At 32.5% G+C, this 21,632-nt stretch overlaps 1 protein-coding gene across 2 annotated transcripts in view; it reads right to left on the bottom strand.

Moving 5' to 3' along the window:
• LOC106478194 (selenoprotein O-like) overlaps window positions 1-19,810 on the bottom strand; it is a 46,891-nt gene extending 27,081 nt beyond the window's left edge. For both annotated transcript variants that reach the window (XM_013938720.2, XM_013938721.2), the window contains exons 1-6: window positions 19,171-19,810; window positions 18,396-18,534; window positions 13,056-13,201; window positions 9,063-9,186; window positions 6,310-6,425; window positions 2,178-2,281 (exon numbers count right to left, since the gene is read on the bottom strand). In XM_013938720.2, the coding sequence (XP_013794174.1) occupies window positions 2,178-2,281; window positions 6,310-6,425; window positions 9,063-9,186; window positions 13,056-13,201; window positions 18,396-18,534; window positions 19,171-19,586 (1,045 nt within the window). In that variant the 5' untranslated portion in view covers window positions 19,587-19,810. The remainder of the gene's footprint in view (window positions 1-2,177; window positions 2,282-6,309; window positions 6,426-9,062; window positions 9,187-13,055; window positions 13,202-18,395; window positions 18,535-19,170) is intronic.
• Window positions 19,811-21,632: the final 1,822 nt, after the last annotated feature.

Raw genomic sequence — 21,632 nt, 5'->3', positions numbered from 1 at the left:
GCAATGTGACTGTATTTTGACAAAATACTAGTCGACTAAAACAAGTCAAAACAAGTTACTTTTGTACAGACCAAGGGTCACCTTTATGTTAGTTGAATACGGTAACATGAGTGCATGTGAGTCACGTCCTTTCACCCATGCCTGGCTAACAATACAGAAGTTACAATGTCAATATAATAATAATTAATAAATATATATAAATGTATAATGTTATGAGATTTAAGTTATTTTGTCTAAACATTTATGTTTTTGTTACAATTTGTGTTCATTCTAGAATGAAAGATCCATAATTTATGTTTATTTCCTAATTTTTTATGGTGGTTGCGAGATCGGTCAAATTTATCGAACCCGTACAGAGATTAATTACTGAAAATAATGGATAAATTATAAAGTTTTTTCTTCAGAAACATTTGATAACTATTTGGATATCATAAAGATTTTGCATGTGAAATTTCAAAATTTCTGATGCATAAAAGTATTTTTAATGTTAAGATGAAACTAATTTGCATGATAGATAGGCAAGAAGTGAAAAGTAAAAAAGGCATGAGAGAAATATTGCTTTACAAACCTTAAAAGTTAATAAAAAAATTGATATTTTGCATATGAAAGCATTATAATATTTACTGATAAACTGCCAAATTTCGTTAACATTCGCTTGCTAATTTAAAAGTTATAGCATGAAAACTATAACAAGCATAAAATGGTTATGAGGTCGGTCCCACGGACCTGGGTTGAAAGAGTTAAGTGATAGTAATGTTCAAATTAAGAAACTTCTTTTTTTTTATTGTGTCCTTGAATGATATTTTATTATCATGAAATTTAAGATTAATGCAAACTTTTAGATAGTGAAGACACAAAAAGATAGTTTTTCTTAGCATTTATATTTAAATTACACATAAATAAATATCAGTATTTCATCTGTTTAGAAACAAGTCAACTCTGAGAAGTCTATCTACCTTATTAAATATAGTTAGAAGACTAGGAATGATAAAAATTATTAAAAATTATGCCAAATGTCCATGTAAGTTAAAAAAAACTTGTGTTATAAACATACAATTATTGAATTATTGTCATTTATAATCATTTCATTTTAAACAACAACATTATTTTTAATATCTTTAGAATTTTGTTTTTTCAGGCATTTTATTTCATGCTAATGTATTAGCCACGACTTCTGCTCTAGACTAGTTTTAAACGTAAAACGTAACAATGTTCTTTACTAAAGAGCTAAAACAAACAACAAAAAGTTCATATTTAAGTTCAGTATAGGACTGCTTCAGAATCCAGAGGAAAGAAGTCCTGAGTTGAATGTATGTATGCCACCTTAAAGTTAAAACTTTAATGTTCATATTGTATTAATTTTATCTCACAATTATAACCTCTGAGATTTCCTATATTGCTTCAACCCCTAGCAATAAGACTTGGCCACTATAGTTTTATAGATAGATCAACTAAGATTGTAGTTATATTACTGGATAAATTATTTCTGCTTACAGTGTAACATATCACCTTCGAACCTTAACAGGACAGAGAAGGTCTACAGGATAAAACATTTCTAACACTTAGCTTAATTTTAATGCAAAACATGTTATTGTGTACTGTATGATGAAGAATTAATGAAGCAAGTGCATTCATACATTGTTGTAAAACGGCTGAAAATAACAAAGTTCAAAATGACTCAAATGTAAAAGTTTTTTTCAATGTGATGAAGCTTCTGGGTCATTTTTTAAACATAGCTTACCAGAGTTTTAACTAAGGTACATAATATTTAAAAAGAGCGTAGGATACAGTTGTTTACCATAATATATATATATATATTCTCATTACAATTAGCCTGAACAGAAAATATCCAAGGTTTGCAAAATACTTTTACATTTAAAGCTTATGATAGACCAATTAGTAAAAAAAATTGATTTTACTGAACACCACAGTATAGGCAGTGTTTATTTTAGTGTATAACTTGTATAACAAAGTTACATATAGCAAGGTTTCTTGGGTCCATATGCTAAGATATTTTAAGAATTATATAAAAAAAAATTACTTAGACCAACTTTCACACACTTAGGTAACAAGTAAAGCATTACTGTGCACATGTGCCTTGATAAAAACAAAACTTAAAAGATATCTCTGATGGTTTGTATAATAACATATGGAGAAAAATGTTGCAACAAACAAACCTGATGCATTACAGATGTGATCAGGATCATACATGTCAAGAAAACCATATGGTCCGTAGTCAATAGTTAATCCAAGGATACTCATATTATCTGTATTTAGAACTCTAAAAGAAAGAAATAGTTAAATAAAAACATGTTTGTCCATTTTGACATGCAACACAAATATACTGATGAAACAGCAGAGTAGAACTCTCATAGAGCATGTTATTTTTCTCCAACACAACTAAATTCAAGAATACCAAAGTTCCCTGACTAGACTATATCTTATGAATCAGACAGATCATAAAAGCACAGGATATAGAAATCACACCAGCCTGATGAATGCTCAGAATAAACATTAAAATATCAACAAAGTATAGGGTCCAGCTAGACATAAGCAGTTCACAGAAAGGTCAATCCTAATTATAAACCACATTTATACTTGTTTTGTCTCTTTTTATACAGTGCACTTGAATATTTTCAACATGCCCATGGCTTATACTAAAACATCTCCATATAAAAGGCAAGTGAGCAACAGATAAAGGTTTTTTTATAGACAGACAGGAAATTCTTATAAAAAAGGATAGAAGATAATGTATTAATTTACAATTATACCATAAAAAGTACTTATATAATAGATACAACACTAAAGTTTAGATGAAATAAGAAACAAAAAATATAATATTCATTTTTTGACTTTCTTTAGCTAACTTTTAATTTTTTTTAAGAATTAAAATGAATTTCAAACAGGTACTCAACTCTGAAATACTGCAAGCCTTTCCTTGTTGAAATGCTCTAATGCTGTCAACAACCACGTAACTGCTTACTTGCTATAATTCATATTTTTAAGATGCAGTTGTGATGGAAAACTTCATATGTGATTGTGTGTAGATGGGTATGACTGTATTTCAGAGTTAAGTGCCTGTTTGTAATTCATTTTAATCATCAAAAATGTAAAATTCCAATCAAGTAGGCTTACGTTTGAAATATTGAATCCAAATACCCACATTAGAAAGAAGATGGGAACCTGAGAAATAAAATATAGGTTACAAGGCAGGAAGATAATAGCCTAGACCACACTAAAATATAGTCAGGAACATCTGAAGTAAAATCCTGAACTAGAAATATTTGAAGGATTAGATTCAAGGGAGAATTAGAAGAACAGATCAGCCTTATATAAAGACTGGACCTTAGAACAACCAGAAGAAAAAGATTATTCTCAGCTGGGTACCTCTTTGTCTTGGACAACTTTTAGTTCATAAAAAAGGGGGGATGGGGGTCAGTTAAGGCAGCATGATGAGTTAACGATGAGAATACAGGAGGTGACATAAATAGGTAGGAGAAACACTATGCTTAACAAAATCAAGAGTAGCATGAGAGGGGGAAATTATCTGAGGTAACAGATCTAAAGATAATTGAATGAATAGAGTTGCTTAAAAACTTAAATACATCAGTTTGATTTTCAATATCTCACTACTATAAAGGCTTGGTTTGGTCTGATATTTCGTTGGTGGTAGTGTCCAGGGTCACTGATGAGGAGTGGAATTGTCCGAAACTAGTTTGGCTCACAGACACACGCCCCAATGAAAGAATAGTCCATTCCAAGCTTTTACTTGTTGTTAAACAAATGTTTAAACAACTCTATTTATTCAATTATGTAAAAACTCCCCAGTGTCGGCTAACAATACGAAGAATTAAATTGTGGCAAAATGCTACAAGTTCTTCAAATACCTATAGAATGATAAGTTTCTTTCTTGTGAGTGTAAAACACTTAAATATGCCAGTTAGATCTAAAGATAGCTTCCACTGAGAGACAGATCTTATTGAAGGCATTTAATGTGAGCATGAACTAAGGGAATTACTTAATAAATTGAAGTCATCACCCCTAAAACAGCAAGGACATCTTTGAAAGGTGGAGTAGATGAGAAAAGTCAACACATATGAGACTCCAGAAATTACAAATCTAAAGGAGAGAGGTGAAGAGTTCCTTGAAAAGTATTTATCTAAAACTTGGACTCATGGACAGTTCATTCCATAGAAAAACCTAACTGGGCGATTAATGAAGAATAAGTAAAATGATGACTGAATTTGAATAGGCTAATCATCCATGTAATGATAAAAATCACTACTGAAATTGTATATCATACAAGCAATGGCTTTGAATACACAGGTGACAATGTTAGGAGCTGAAGCCAGACTGGTAACGGAGAACTGCAAACTGATAAACCACTTTCTGATGGTGAAAGGAAAGAAACTTTCATGAAGACAGATGAATCAGGACATGAAGATAAGCATCTCTGAGATCCACTTTTGTCATTTAAAAACTATGATAAAGAAATCTGCATAAAATGATTGAGATGGATAAGATCTATTATTGGTCTCCAATCCTCTGCTACAAAAAGATGAAAGAAAAACCTGGAGATGTATAGTGCAGTGCTCCCATGGCACTTTTCTGTAAAAGATACCAAACTTCCTGATCCAAAATTTCAATAGAAAATGTGTTATACAAAAAAGGAAAAAGAAATTTGGAAAGTTGAAAGCGGAGAAGGATGATGATATTGAATACATTGAAGAATGTAATGTGAACATGAAACACCAGGGCCCCAAAGCAAAGGTTCCAAAGATGAACAAAAGATCTTAGATGGCTCCCTAAAGTATTTAGGGGGGGACTGCATGAAAAGGATAAACAATTAATTTAAGAAGAAAAAGAAACAAAAGACTGAGAAGTAGTAGGGAAAGAAGCAATAGGACAATGGCCACTACTAACTGGATGATTAGGAATAATGCATGATGCCAGAGCCATAAACATGTGTTGCTACCATGCTTCTCCTGACTAAGAAATCAATTCCAGACAAATACCAGAAAAACAAAAGGGTGAAAGAAAGAAGCCTTTTCAAGGTTGGCAAAAATATTGGCAGGAGGCAAATCCTTTGTAAAAGAACTTGACAAGCTAAAATGTAAAAAGAATAAGCAGCCATGTTGTAACCAAGAATAAGTCAGTAAGAGCTACAGAAAGAGAAATATGTAAAGCAGCCTATTGCTCCTGAGAAAACGAATCAGGAGAATAATAATAGCTAACAACTAATACCTAAACTGTTGACAAAATGTTAAAAATAAGTATAATTATAAAATGTCAGTGATAATACTGATGAGAAGTCAAAGTGGAAAGACACATGGAAGATCTCCCCCCTACACAAAATTGGAATTAATGCAGGAAAGCAATGCTTATCAAAGGTTTCCTTGACATATGCACAGTAAGTCATGTGGAAGATGGAAGAATGTTGAATTATGGGTAAGTTGATGCATACTTTGCATTGTGTCAAGGACACTCAGTAGTTTGAGTCACAAGGTTTTTGATAGCATGAGAGCAACTCAATGAGGAAAGAGTTTCAGTATTTCAGAGGTAAGACTACTTTATAAAAAAATGGCTTAGTATTTCTTTACTCTTAGTAACATACAATGTATATTTTAATGTCAGTCATTTGTGCACAAAACGTTTTCCAATCTGTTTTTGTTTCTTATTTCATACCTGCATTATACAATTTATTGTACAATCTTATCTGGCACTAGAATTAATAACAATGAAATGAATTTTTTTACCCATTATAGACGTTATTGTGTGATTAATGACAACTATACACAAAATGTAAGTTTTTCAAGTCATATGTCTATTTTCCTCTATTTATATGTTCATATACATTCTAGTTTTTAAATTCAAATCAAAAGTACACAGTTTAAACTGGTATGATAAAGTTAAAGACAACCTTTATTCTTTTTTTTTCTTTCTTCAGACAATTATTTACATTTTTAAACAATCTTATAAACCCTTTATCTTAGAAATAAATCTACACAAAAATTAAGGTCCACGATTTACTTTGTAGTTAGTACATGTGCTTCTTCAAAACTGCAATACTTTAATATTACAAAAGCAAATTACAAATAAAATTAATTTCTACTTAGGCTATATTGACAAATGCTGTTGAAGAGTACATAATTTTCAATATTTTTTTGTTTAAACTTCTTTAATCCTACAACACATAAAGATGTACAATAAGTACTTACCCATGACAAAAACCTACACGTTGCCAGGTTGCTACAAGTCTTGCTGTTCTTAAAACAACTTCTTTATTAAAGATGTACAATAAGTACTTACCCATGACAAAAACCTACACATTGCCAGGCTGCTACAAGTCTTGCTGTTCTTAAAACAACTTCTTTAAAGAATTCTCTGTACTTTTCAAGAGCATTATCTTCATAACGGGTGTGAACCTGAACATTAGTTTATGAAAAGTTAATACAACTACTTAACCATAAGTTATAAAACCTCCAAAATTATACACTGTACATGGAAATTACATTTCATAAGACTAATAGGATATATATGTATTAGGTCATCAAGAAATTAATGTACCATTTATTGGATGAAAATACCCGAACAACTTATATATCCAAACAAAACATTTATTAAATGAAATAGTTTCCCTTTTTATCGATGATTCTTTTTCAACTTACAATCAGGTTGTTAATGACCTGATTAAAGAAATCACTTGGCTTTGAAGTAAAAAGCATGTTGATGTCCTTTTTAACACCTTCCACGAAAAAGATGGTAATCTGATGGTGCCATATCTGGAGAATATGGTGGGTGGGGGAAGAACTTCCCAACCCAACTCCATAGTCTTGTGCTGCATCAAACGTGCCATATGTGGATGTGCATTGTCATGGAGAAGAAGAACACCTTTCTGATTGATGAGTGAAGGGCGTTTCTGATGAAGGGCTTGATTTAAACTTTCCAGTTGTTGACTATAGATCTTTGCATTGACAGTTCGCTGTGGATTAAGGAGTTTGAAATGAATTACTCCACTGATGTCCCACCAAATGCAAAGCATCACTTTCTGTGGATGGAGTCCAGGTTTTGGGATTGGAAGTAGTTTTAGTCAAGGAATGAGCCATTGTTTTTGGCATTTAATATTTGTATAGAGAATCCATTTTTCATAACCGGGCACAATTTTGTCCAAAAATGGTTCACGTGCAATATGCGCCAGAAGAGACGAAGCAACGTTCACACATTTGGAACAATGATCATCGGAGATTTCGTGAGGCACTCAAACATCTTCTTTATAGAGTTTCCCATATTCCTTAGATGTTTAGGTATTGTTTCATGAGAGACATGCAATTTCAGGGCCATTTTATGAGTGTGTTGCCTTGGGTTAGACTTAACAAGCATCTTCAGAACATCATATCAATTCCATCATGTTGTCCCCTGCCATCACAGTTTTTAATGGTAAAGTCACCTGAATGAAATTTGCTGAACCATCGTTGACACTTCCAAACATTCAAAATATTTCCATAAACTTCTTTGATATTCTTTGTGGCTACAGAGGCATTACTTCTCTTCTTGAATTCAAACAGCATTACATGCCAAATATGTGTCTTGTCATGTGCCATCACTATAAGGGTTTTTGTTTGTAATTAAGTACAAAGCTACACAATGGGCTATCTGTGCTCTGCCCACCACAGGTATCAAAATCTGGATTCTAGTGTTGTAATTCCGCAAACATACCACTGTGCCACTGGGGTGCGACTATAAGGGATAAGGGTATATTAAACTTTACACATTATATAGGCTACGCTAATGTGACATTTAGGCGGTTTGTTTAACTGTTATACGTGATGTACGTTTTTTTGGGGGGTTGGTTAATGAAAGTGTTCCAAAACACGACATTAATTTCTTGAGGACCTAATACATATAAATGTTCTTGAAGTAAATATCATACAATTGCATATAAGTTCTACCATTAACATAATTTTTATTATTATTCAAAAGTTTATTATTCAGTTTATTTAACTGTTATACGTGATGTACGTTTTTTTGGGGGGTTGGTTAATGAAAGTGTTCCAAAACACGACATTAATTTCTTGAGGACCTAATACATATAAATGTTCTTGAAGTAAATATCATACAATTGCATATAAGTTCTACCATTAACATAATTTTTATTATTATTCAGAAAAAATGCAGTTGATGTGTGGTGAAAGACATTAGGCAAAAAAAAATCTGTTCACAAAATAAAAACACCGAGTTATGTGTATGAGGCTCAAAACATATTTTGACACGTGGTGAGAAATAGAAAAATATATGGGAAATGGAACTTCAAAAATATACACCATACATCAAAAGTGAGGACACAATTGTAGAACCATAAATTTTAATCCAGTTTTTACTCAAAGTATTATTGTTATAAACAACAGAATTTATCCAAAGAATGCTCTGAGCCAACAGATATCATGACAGACATAATTTAAAAGAACAAACTGATAAATGAAATTAATATTTGAATATATTGTCATTTTTTGCACAATGAAATAAGATTAGCAGCTAATTTTTTAAAGTACTCAAGTTTAGAAATATATATATAATTATGAAAATGCCTTCCAAATTTGGATCAGTCAAACATTTCTTATGGATTTATGCCTCATAATTCTCTGATTACTACAATTTTATATGATATAGCCCAGTTCTGAGTGAAATTCTATCAGTATCTACTGTTGTAAAAAAATGCTCAGGAGTTCAAGATATATCATTAGTTGTATCAGTAAAGCTAAATAAAACAGTGCATTGAAATTTTTCTACAAAAGTTGCTTTACTTTTCACTATAACATAATTAACAACAAAAGAATATCAACGAAAGTGAATAATTGTAAACAATAGTGGCAGAATGAACAATTGGCTTGTTATGCACATCTGTATGTATGCATATAACTTTTATTTGTATCTGTAATTTCTATTGTAGATTAGTGTACATAAATATATTTTGCTTTTTTTGGGGTAAATACTACTTTGTATTTACGAAACAGTTGCAAACATATAATTATTTGATTTACATGTACACCGAATTTTAAACAAACCTCAGGATAAAATGTTTCTACAGTATAGTCAAGTAGCTTGTGCAAAATGTCTTTTCTTCCAACACTTGGCCCTCGTCTCCCAGTAAACTGGTCAATGGTTTTGAAAATTTCAAAAGATCCAAATCTTTGGGAAAAATGTGGAATGTAAATGGTTATTGCATACAAGTTACATTAAATGAAAGTAAAATATGCTTAAATATATTTTATTAAAAAATTGTATCTAGTGTACCTCAAGGAGTATTTAATATAAGACTCTATCTATGCACTTTCAACATGGATTACCTTTTTTTAAAGTTATATAACAAATATACATATAAACTACACAAAACAAAATAAGGCAGAAAAATGTACTATTCAATAATATAAAAACTAGTTAATAACTCTAAATTACAAGATGAATCATAAATGGAAGTGAGATTGACACAATGGTTAGTAGAAATGATTCAGAACTTTTCAGATCTCACCTTCGTAAACAAACTATAAAGCTGACAAAACAAGTCAAGAACTCACTGTATTATTATATTTACTGTTTTGTAAATCTATAGTACAGGACGATTCAACAGTTACACAAAATGTGATGCTTTTAGGTCCTACCCTTATATGTGGTAGTTGTTCAAAGTGTGCATCATTAATATTATAACACAATGCACAACATGACTGCTTCCATATGCTCTTCCAATATTACTGACACATCCCAGCAAATTATTGTAAAAAAATGCAGAGAAACAGATAATGAAATACAAATGCAATTTGGAAAAATATTAGTAAGAAAATATCACAGTTGTGCTCAACTTCTGCATCACTGACATATTACGACTAACTTTACCTGTTTGATACTCAAGCATGCTATTCAGACAAATACCCGTTTTTAGCTTTCATTTAAATGTATTATAAAAAAAAAACTTTTGTCATAACAAATCTTTTATTCATTCCCAAAATTCTTATAATTATGTAATCCCAAAACAACTTATCAAATAAATTTGAAGTTTTATACCAGCATTATATAATCTTTGCAATACACAAGAAATGGACAACATGAAACAGTAACGGCATCATTACAATGGGAAGATGCCAAAAACATACACACATTTTATGTATGGATGTCTTGATTAATCTTCACTTTTTAACAACTATTCAACAGACAAAGTTTAATATGTCTTTGGGTGATATTTCATAAGCATCTTCATTGTTACCACAGCTACAAATTTGTAAGCAAAACATAGTAAAAGGTACAGTTAAATCTGTATTTAGTCTTGGATTTAAAATCATAAAATAAGTATTTAAAAGCACCTTTTAGTTCTATACTGTGATTTAGTTACTTATATAAAGAAAGGCTCAAGCTAAAATCATGAATGGGCTTAACTACTGTACTATATGATTCAAAATTGTATAGCAAACCTAACTTTATTTAATCAAAATTTAACACACATTTCAGATATAAAAAAACAATAAGAAATTTTTGAAATAAATGTTTGTTTTGATCATGAAAAAACAGTGAAAAAATTCATTGACCAAACCATATAAATTTGAGATGAGGTCATGATAAAAATAACGTATCATAGAATTATATTTCAGACAGGTAAAAAATGATGCAGCTTAGAATTAAAAAGTTTTTTTTAATGTATTGATATCCTTAAATCTTTACTCATTACATGTACAATACTACAGGCCAGTGGTTTCTGATCTGGAGTAGAGGGGGGGGGGGGGGCGACAATGAAATTAAGTTATTATCTAAAATGTCTATTAACTCATTGGGTGGAGGTCCTCAGTCAAAGTCCCTAAACTAAAAAGTTTAGAAAATGGATACCATAGACAGGAGCATACAGATATTTCAAAAAAATACCAGAGTTGAAATAATGTGTTATCATCCATAATATTAAACAATAACTACAGCAACCAAAAACTTATCGATACATATTTGAACTGATGGATACGTAGAGGAATGTTTTGAAAAGATACAAACACTTTTTTCAAGTCATCACACAAATCTTTAGATCATATCTGATAACCCACATTACATTTTAAAGCTATACTTTATTTGTTGTATAAAATATTTAAGTATGAATTTTCTATGTTACATCAGGCAGGTGAACAGTCTTCTTGATAATATATCAGATACACGTACAGGTCTCAAAATTGTGTAATGTTGTAGTGTCATCATCTCTAAATGTAACTCATTTCCTTAAAAAGCAGTTACTAGCATTCAGCTCAATTCCAGTTCACAATATCAATACAATATTTAAACTGCAATATATCTGTTGAGAATTAACATTTAATGCTCATTTGGTTGGTCCCAATTTATTTAACCAGGATTGGAAGGATGGGCAGCTATCCAGACACTGCTTTACTCATGATAGACCATGAGTTAATACAGTCTGTGATGGACATAGTTATGATGCAAAACACAATGAGGATGAACCAACTAGAAGTCTTGTTGCCCTTATAGACCAGAAAGGCCATACAGTGTGGTTTTATGAATTATTATATCTGGACAGGCATCATTTGCAACAGAGTAGGATATAACTTGTAATTTAGTGACTCTAAAAGGGAAATAATGAAATATAAGCTTACCCACTCACAGTTGAACTGATTCATAATTCAACTGAAAGCTGATAACAAAAGTAACAACCTACAGTAACTCAAATTAAACTATAGAAAAAAAGAAGCAAAAACAACAAAGTTGTTTCTGCTTAATTTTAAAACCTAAATCAAACACGAGTAAAATTTGAACATGTCTTCATGCTACTATGCCAAATTGAGAAGTGAAGGTTTGGTTCTACAGTACAGAGGGAGCCAGCTATGCCAGGAGTGTGTGTGTTGCACTCCTATTGGTGGAGGATTGTGGTATGCTACAGTGTAGCTGTATCACGTTAAACACATGGAGTAGGTGGGAGTACCAAGACTAGTGGTGGGAAAAAAATGCATATAGAGGGCAGCACTGAATGAGAAAAGCTATTATTTGACAGGAGGTATCAGAAAAACCACAGATCTGGGAATTTCTCTACACATTCTTTTCAGTCCTGAAAATATTTTCATGTTAAATTATATCTATTTCAACACTTATGACAAGGCATCAGGTAACTCTTGCTTAGTTAGGTTTAATGAGTAATAATCATATGCAATTAACTAATGTAAAATACAAAATCTTTTAAGCTAAATGCCCCGACATATCACGTATGTGTACATCAACATTTTTTGTGTGAAATACACAGTTAGGTTTATTGAGTAAGAGTGACCCTAGAACACAGAATCATGGAATGTCCAAATTCCTGAGGACAGGGAAGGAGTGAGGACATGTAATTGAGTGAATGCACACACAAACGTACATCATGTACTGCTCACAGTTTCTCTAAAACAGTGAATAAAAACAACACAACCATCTGAGTGAATGTCAAGTTGGCATTATAGATAGTACACATAAGATACTTTTTTTTATTTCAAATGACATTGAAGCTGTATTCAGGAAGAACTAGTTATAAACTTAAAACATTGTGTTGATAAATTATTGTGGTAAATTACAATTAACTGTACATTATTCACTATCAATTCACTGCAGATTAACTAAACTTTTAGGTGCGATGACATCTGACATAAAAATGTTCTTATCAGTTCCACAATATAATCTTTGGATCTCAACCAAATCTTTTGGGACACATTTTGTGCTACTTTTCAGCAACCCTGCCTGAATAATGCCTTAAAGTTAAAGGATGTCACCTTAAACAATGACTAAAGAGCCTGACACATCTACACATGAGGTGCTACTTTTGTAATACCACATAGATGTATATATTTAAGTTTGACTTGTATGAAAGGCACACACTTTAATTGCTACATTGGCTCTTAATGTCAAAAGAGGTGTATGAAATTACGATGAAACCAAATCAGTAAGGAAATAAGAACATGGAATAAAATATATGTACCATGCCAGTATCATATTTATTTATGCACAAAAAAACAAGTTTGAAACAAAAAACTGAAAGTATGATTTCATACCTTAGAAACGTAGGTGCTATCCTTAATACTACTGAGCATTTTTCTTCTTTTGGATGTCCATCATAGAAGATATCACGCACAACTTTACTATCTGATGTTATACAGGCTCCTGCTCTAGTAGTTGGAATACCTAGATGGTGCATTGCCTATTCAGAACACAAGTGCAACTGATTTTTTAGCATTTTATTCAAATGTGAAAAAATAAAATCTAAGTTTTATACGTGAAATATAAACTTAAACAACACAGCTTAAATTTGGAAAAACATGCTCAACACTACAAGTACACGCACTTTATATGTTATATTTCAACCAGATCAGTTAGCACTACATGTGCTTTTCAATAAATCATGAATACAATAAAACAAGAAACTGCGTGTACACATAAACTCACATAAAACTAAACCAAAGATCATAATGAAATACAAGTTCCAAAAACATGTGAAGATTATTGGCAAATTTTGAGAAATATGTTAAAAAAACCCCAAGCATATAGAAAATATTAACTGGAGTATGTTTTTGAAAAATATACTTTTACAATGACGTTTTCCTTTCTCTCAGTGGAAACATTTAACCAAACTGCATAAACCTTAATAAAACTTACAAAATAGAATACAGTTTCAGTTTTCAAAAATCATACACAATAATATTATTTGCTTTTTTCTACCATTTTGTACATTGTGATATTTCTAAGATTTTTTGATAGACATTATTTTGCAAAACAAAAAACATCCTAAACTGAAAATGTATTACCAAACATAATTTCCTCCGCTGAAACTAATAGCTATTTCTCGATCTTCATCTTTGTCATCTAACATTGTGTTTGCTTGGAACATCCCAGGTCTGGATTGATGGGATCATATGCCATACTCCACCAAAGTCCAGAACTCATCCCACCTGAATTTAGAAACAGTTATCTTTACTACCCCCATCAAGTGAGCAAGGAGAATTCAGCTTACCCATGGAATTAAGTAGAGGATGTGGAACACTGTCCCACCAAAGACCAAAGATGGGACCACACTACGTTCATATTTACGAGAAGATAGTGAACCCCCTGCATGAACAATACAAGACCTCACAGTGTTCATAATGGGGTCCAAGTAACCACACCGGCTAGCTAAGCTTCAAATCTGGACTTGTTTTACAAGTAGGCTCCCGCATAGGTTGGTCCTGCTCCTACCAACAACTGGAAAAAACTTCCAGGGACCCAGGTAGGAGGGTCCCTAACTTTACCCTCTTCTCCATGAATGGAGAAAACTCAACACTCCAAAGGTAAACCCTCTGTCCACCACCCCAACAACTGGGAACTGGGTGTGGTAAGGACTCCCAAGCTCCACTAGTAGAAGTAAGGGGGGAACGTAAGCATTGAGAGTCCTGAGGAACAGGTCTCCCAAGACAGTGCAACAGGAGAACCACGTTCCCTAATTTTTAAAAGCAAACTTATCTCGACTGATTCAACTCTAAGATCAGCAGGGACTGGCTAAATCCCCTTTAGCTTTACTCATGATAGTCCATGAGTAGCAGTCCATTAGAAGTATTGTAATATGATATGAGCATCAAGAATTACGTCCAGATGGTCTCATGGAAAACCTCATCTCAATGGAGCCCATTGCAACCAGGAACCGATATAAAGGTTGCTAGTGCAGAATTTAAATACAAGCACACCCAACTGGGCAACACTCGCCACTGAGTGAGATCCAAAAAAAAATCAATAGGGACCCCTAGAAGAGAAAGAAGCTATAACTGTAAGTCAGATAACACTTTACTGACCACCCTGTTAAAATCTAGTAGAGGTAGTCAACACAGCCACAGGGGGAAGATGAGGTCCCCTCGAAGAGGAAACTGCCAGATCATAAAGTTCATGAGATATGAATGTGTTGGGAGAAGTCCACCTACCAGCCCACAAAATAACTACTAAGAAGAAGGATGGAAACAATTAAGAGAACCAATGGAATGAGGAGTGGAAGGAGGGGGTCTTGAGAAACGAGGGGATGGACATGCAGAAGTAGAATAGGATCAAGCAGGCAAAGACAGAAAAGAAGACTACAAACATGCTGTATCAATTCTGGCTTCTAAAGATTCTGGAATTCCAGCAAATAAATAAGGCTGAAAAAGAGGAGCTTCCCATAAATCTCGAAGGGCAGAAGAAGGTAAGTGAATACCCTCCAAAAAGCATCACAACCCAACAAGTTCCAGCAACAGACAAACCACGACACCAAGGCAAGTCCTGAAGAGGACAAACGTGTCATAATAGTGACCAGCAAATGGCCCTGCTTGTCGTCAAATCATTGAGGCACTTGGTGATACGCTTCAGACAAAAGTTGAAGAGAAGAGAAGTATCGTAAAACAGTAGGAAGAGTCAAACGAGTCCATGAAAATTGTGACTTGTTAAGAGAAATATCAGGTTTGTACCTGGCACCCCATCAATCCAACAACGGATCCAACTTTTAGTGTCCAAATATATATCATCCTGATGATGATATGCCAGGGCATGTTGTTCAAAGAAACAAAGGGGTGATAGCAACACCCTCACGTAATTGTGTTGCAAACCACACTACACACATAGCAATATCAGAAGAAGGAGGAAAATCTAAGTAATCCCCTTAAGAATGATCGAACAAAGCAGGTTAGACTCAAAAGCAACTGATTGCATCTCCAAAACTTCACAAACACATGTAACTAACTGCAGAAAAAAGGTGGCTGATCAAATGAGTCCTCCAGAGAAGAAGCTCTAGTGAAAGAAGGAAAAGAAAACAGGGAGTCAAAATTTTCCCCAGAATATCCCATTACAAAGTGAAAATTCAAATCAGAACCTCCCAGTGAGATACCCCCACGACACATGAAAGACTCAATCTCACCCCGAATCAGGTCATCGACAGCTCCCCCCCCCCCCTGACTGCTGACCACTACTAGATAACATAGGGGGAATAAACGAAGACTGAGTAGCCTCCGTTCCTGAAACTGTTACACAGGAATTCATGTCCAATTTCTTTTTTTGTAATATATTTCTAGGAAAAAAAACAAAGAATTCCCAATTATTAGAAAGCAAAAACTAAGAAAATGTAAATCACAAAACATTAGTCTGAATGCTTGTGCTTTGTCAAGAAAATTGATCTTATCGTCTGCATACAGTGCTTATATACAGTACCTGCACAGAGGGCTGGCATAGTTTTGCAAATTAGATATTGCCAAGGGCAGTCGAGTGGGGTATATAAACACTAGAGCAAGTGAACATAAAGATAGATAGCAAAGATGAAGATCGAGAAATAGCTATTAGTGTCAGTGGGGATATGTATGTTTGGAACACTTATTTCATCTTAGAATTTAAATTTTTTCCTTGCTGATCACAAAAATATAATAAAGTTTCATTTCAATAAATAATACGTTATATTACTTACCAGAGTTGTTTGAATATGATAAACTTAACAATAACATTTAATAAATAAAGAATTGAGTCATGTTTGAGTCATCAGAATATTTCACCGTCATCTACTGTACTTTCTAAACTTAACTAGGTTTACCCAATGTCTTGTCAAAGAAGAAAATTTATGTACCCCTTAAACAAATACAACTTAACACAAAAGCATTTTGAAGAATGAAATGAACATTTACAAAAAACTATGAAAAAAAACCTATATTTGTTTGTTCTTAAGTCTTTTAAACTTCACCCTCACTAAATTATATTGTTGTTCTCTGCAGAAGCTACATCTAATAACTTTTTAAAAACAATAAATTACACCAGGCAACAACAAAAATTCTCTGCTACTAGAAATAATGCAACTGTTTCTGAGTAATTTCATGATGCTGATTCTTAAAATCATGTTGAAAATTAATGATCGCCTCTAGTTTGAGTTGTGATAGATTTATTTAAAATATTCTTATAAATCATGAAAATACCTATTTCTTTAATAACTTTATTTATTCATTGAAAATTGCATTTACGAATGTATAATCTGCATGCTTTTAATAAGCTTATTTTATGTTCATAGCATGAGCAACAAGAATCAATGGCTTAGTATTCCCATTGTGCAAAAGTACTGATTTCAGACTAACTTTAGATGAGTCAATAAAAAGTCTTCATTCTTTTTCAGTACCAAATTCTTCCATTAGTGCATCAGCATTCTTACAGAAACACAAAGTATCTTGTATGCTGTAGTGAGAACCAAGACTTTGATGGTAACTTCAGTAAACTGAAGCTCTTGTTCCTGGGGCTAATAAATTCCATTGTTGTAAATGAGAGCCAAGAAGTTCCCCATGTTGCTTTGTTAGAGACAAATCACGAATCAGATTATTTAGCTCTTCTTCTGTGATCAGATGAGGCAGCTTATGTTGAGGTGCCACAGGAATAGAATTACTGGATGAAGATGATTCATTGTCTTTTTCTGCACGATAACTCTTCTGTTACCCAATTCTCTGGTGAGCGTGGCATTGGAAGACCATTTCCATGAGGTACTGGTTTCATCGCAGATGCAATATCTAGATATTTACCGCATTGTTTAGTTTTGTCTGAATATCAAGAAACATTAATCATGCAAAAATAACAGACAGTTAGATGATCTTTTGGCTCACCCATATCATGGAAACTGCAAATGACATATTAGCTCTCTTCTAACAAGCCACTGTATCAAGCCAAATATACAAACTATACCACATGCGGTTGAAGCCTGATGTTTTTCTTGGTTACCAATTTTCCACTCAAAATAGTGGTAGTAAGCTACTTTTACCTTGTGTATGTTTTTCCTTTGTGAAACTGTAATATATTTTCCACAAATGTAGTAGAAATTGATTTGGTGATTTTTGCAATTTTGGACTTCACTTGAGCTGGAGGCAGCTAGTATTTCAAATTATTTTCCAAAAAATATAAAAGAACTTATGTTTATAGAACTAGAGTTTGAAAGAATTTAAAAAACAAAGATTTGCTGAATTTGATTATATTGTGGGTATGATGTGAGGAAGAAGATTGGACACTGTTTTGACTGAGCACAGAGTGAAGCAAAATAACCAAATGAGAAAGAGGCATCTGACCCAGCCTCTTTTATGATCAGTCAAGGGACTTCTTGAATGTTCTAGCAAACTGAGCATGTGAGGGTTTCATGATACTGATAAATGTTATTTCTAAAGTGTAAATCTTTTTCTCCTTCAAGTTATCTTGATTTTGGAACAACTTACTATAATACAAAGATAATTTCTGTCTGAAAACTTTTTTTCTAACCTATTAATCTTAATTTGTTACATGTGCTTTATATATTTTATGTATACATATACACATTTTAATACACTTGCTAAAAACATTATGTACAGTTTAATATCCATGACAGCGGGTACTAATAAATTTATTTCTACCTCACTACACAAAAATTCACGTATGCTTGAGCGAAGCACCTTCCTCCCATCAGCAGATCGAGAATAGGGTGTAGGACCAGCCCCTTTCACTTGAATTTCCCAGCGTTCCCTTTTTTCATTAATTATTTCCCCTAGATAGCTGTAAGAGGAAAATAACATCCTTCTAATTCAAATCTAGGAATAATGTGCTGTTTAATAGCAAGTTTTTGGTTTAGTATTATATACAGTATTGTGATAGAACACATACATATACTTTACACATTGGCATTCCTAAGAGGTATTTTAGTTTAACACATGAAAATAATTACATATACTAAACAATGCATATTTATGTTATAATTATAAATATTACAATAAAACTTATAAGTTTAAATTAAAAGGCTTGATCACATTATTTTGTAATATGAGAGAAATGGCAGGATTGACAGTTGACTCATGATCTTGCCAAGACAGATATTGTTATTTATAATGCATGAAGATATTTTCATACTTAACCTGCCATTACAGACATAAGGTGTAGTTTACAATCAGCATTCTCTTACAGCTACAGTCATAGAACTGTGTCACCCAAGACAAACACGGTGATTATTAATTTCAATGTCTAATCGTTATATTAAAACAAACCAGAAGATGAAAAATTAAATGTGATTTTCAAACAAAATAATCATTTCTAAAAGGAAAAAAATCTAAATAGACAGCAAAATGCTCACAAAAATCTCTGGATCCATATACTGGTTGATAAAACCAATTACGAAATAATAATTTTAATTCTTACATAGCTGCACCATCTCCTAGCTGTCCAGCAAAGTAGCCAAACTGGTGACCACAGTAGCAATGAGCAGCAGTATCTGAACCTGGCAATATCTTGTTACCAGAAAAATAATCAGCAAAGTCTTTTCTTCTAAGTTCTGTTTCTGGCAAACCTAAAAGTGACATAGCCGGTAATGAATATGCAACCACTTCTGGTTTATCTAAAGGAGTTGGGCTCACTTTAGAAAAACATGCCCCTTCCACTACTCTAACGAAGTTCCTTTCTTCTTGGTCTATAGGCAGTCGTCTTAGTGCTAAGTTGTCAAACTCCAACGTTTCAAGTGTAGTCATAGTTGAAACTAGTCGATACAATTTTGATTTCCAAGTGTAGCACGTACGACTAAATCTAAACTTAAAAACTAAAGGTAAACTTCGAACCATAGATGTTCTAGTCTACTTCCGACTCCGAGTACTACTTCAACTTCCAGAAGTTGTTGTAGAAACTAGTTTGATCTAATTATTTAATATTATGTGCTAAACAGCTTCAACGCTGACTATTTAACACCGGTAACGCCTTACTTAAGAAATACTTTACAAAAAACATATTAAGAAATCTTCATATTAATCTTAAACCACATTTCTACTCTTTCTCTTCTTGTTGGTATTACTACAAGTAGTACTATATTTGTAATTATGTAATACACAAGTTATCCCTCTAGTGGAGTAAAATGTAACCTGAGTAAATATCTATTTAATATTAATTTCTTACAAATCAACACATCTCCGAACTTTCCAGCAAAATAGCCAAACGTATGACCGTAGTCTTAATGAGCATCAGTATTTGGTCCAGGTAATACCATTTTACAACCAATTTTTTTTTCCTGAGTTCTTTTCTTGCAAATATAGAAGTTACATCACAGAAAATGAGTGTATGAAATATATATATATACAAGTTGAGGTACCCGTTCTTTGTCCGGGTTATGGACTTAAACAAATGTGGGGGTGGATGCTATAACAAATATCGTAAAAATACTGACTTTCACACAATTTATTTATAACATAACATATTGTTACAGTATTCATTTTTGCCTCAGCCAATGTTTTGTATAAGCTTTAAGAACTTACTATGTATATACTTAAAATATGCTCTACAGTGTGCATGGTCAAGGTGATTTTTTACGAAAAGGTATCTGGAAAAGTAGTGGCCGTTACATTTTAAAGAATTATTCATGGTCACCTTGTTTTCAGGGTACCAACTGAAATCTATCATTACCAATCACATAAGATGCGTTTACTTATAAATACCTAGATACATTAGCCTTAAAACGTCTAGGTTCAAGGATTCAATACAGAGTTGCATGATTTGTTATCTGTTTTATACCATTCCAAACACTACTATAAAAAGCAACTGAAGGAAACAGTTTGAAATTAAGATGAGTTTCATATAGATTACTTAGCCTCTCCAAATAAAATATATTATTCTAAACGTGGTATTGTATAAATAAATAATTCAAAAATATTTCATTGATTTATATTTAAAAAAGCAATTAAAAATGTTTTCCTTCGCGAAAAATTTCAATCAATAATGTTCTTGTCTTTGAACATTCTTATAAAGATGTGATTTGATAAAACTGTAATTCTTAACTTTGTCTTAATTTCAAAAACACAGTATGCAGTTTACGATGCTTACGTATGTTTACGATCACTGACATACAATACAGATACTTTTTTTTACGATATGTTACGTATTACAATTTCATATGGTCGCCCCCAGTGGCACGGAGGTATGTCTGTGGACTTACAACGCTAGAAACCGGGTTTCGATACTCGTGGTGGGCTTTGTGTAGCTTTGTGCTTAATTTCAAACAAACAAACAAATTAGATAGCCTGAAACTGACTTAAATTGTAATTTAGATTAAGTAGTTAAATAAATACTGATATGTATCCAGTTTAAGATATTTGCCAACAAGATTGATAAAGACAGTTTTCTTTGTTTTATAGAAATATGTTTAATATACAAACAATAATATAATTTACAATAACGGTTATTACAAACAATGATTTATTTACAAAAGATTTACAAACTTACAAGCAATATAAAGTCTTCTTTCTAGTTTGGAACTTCCTTGGTGTCTTATCGAGGTTTCACAACGAGCGAGTTAATTTCGAGTTGATGTACGTACAATTCTCTTAATAGGGAGCTAGCTAGCTCTGTGGTCTTTACTGATCACACGCCGATTTTTCCTACCGGTGACGTTAATTAATGTTTTCGTAAAAATACTAATGCTCGAATAAGGTTTTAATTTAAAAAAGTAAAGTATATTGGATGAACTTTGACAAATTTTATTTATTTTTGAGTATTTTAATGTACTTAATTTATATATGGAGTGTATTGTATGCTTGTACATTTGGAAAATATATGTATTTAAATTATATGTTTGTTTGTTTGAAGTTAAGCATGAAGCTACATAACAGGCTATCTGTGCT

This window comes from Limulus polyphemus, unplaced genomic scaffold (assembly GCF_000517525.1).
Source record: "Limulus polyphemus unplaced genomic scaffold, Limulus_polyphemus-2.1.2 Scaffold188, whole genome shotgun sequence".
In the NCBI taxonomy this organism is placed as follows: Eukaryota; Metazoa; Arthropoda; class Merostomata; order Xiphosura; family Limulidae; genus Limulus; species Limulus polyphemus.
Note: the sequence above shows the minus strand (reverse complement) of the source record. Positions and strands in the feature narration are given on the sequence as shown.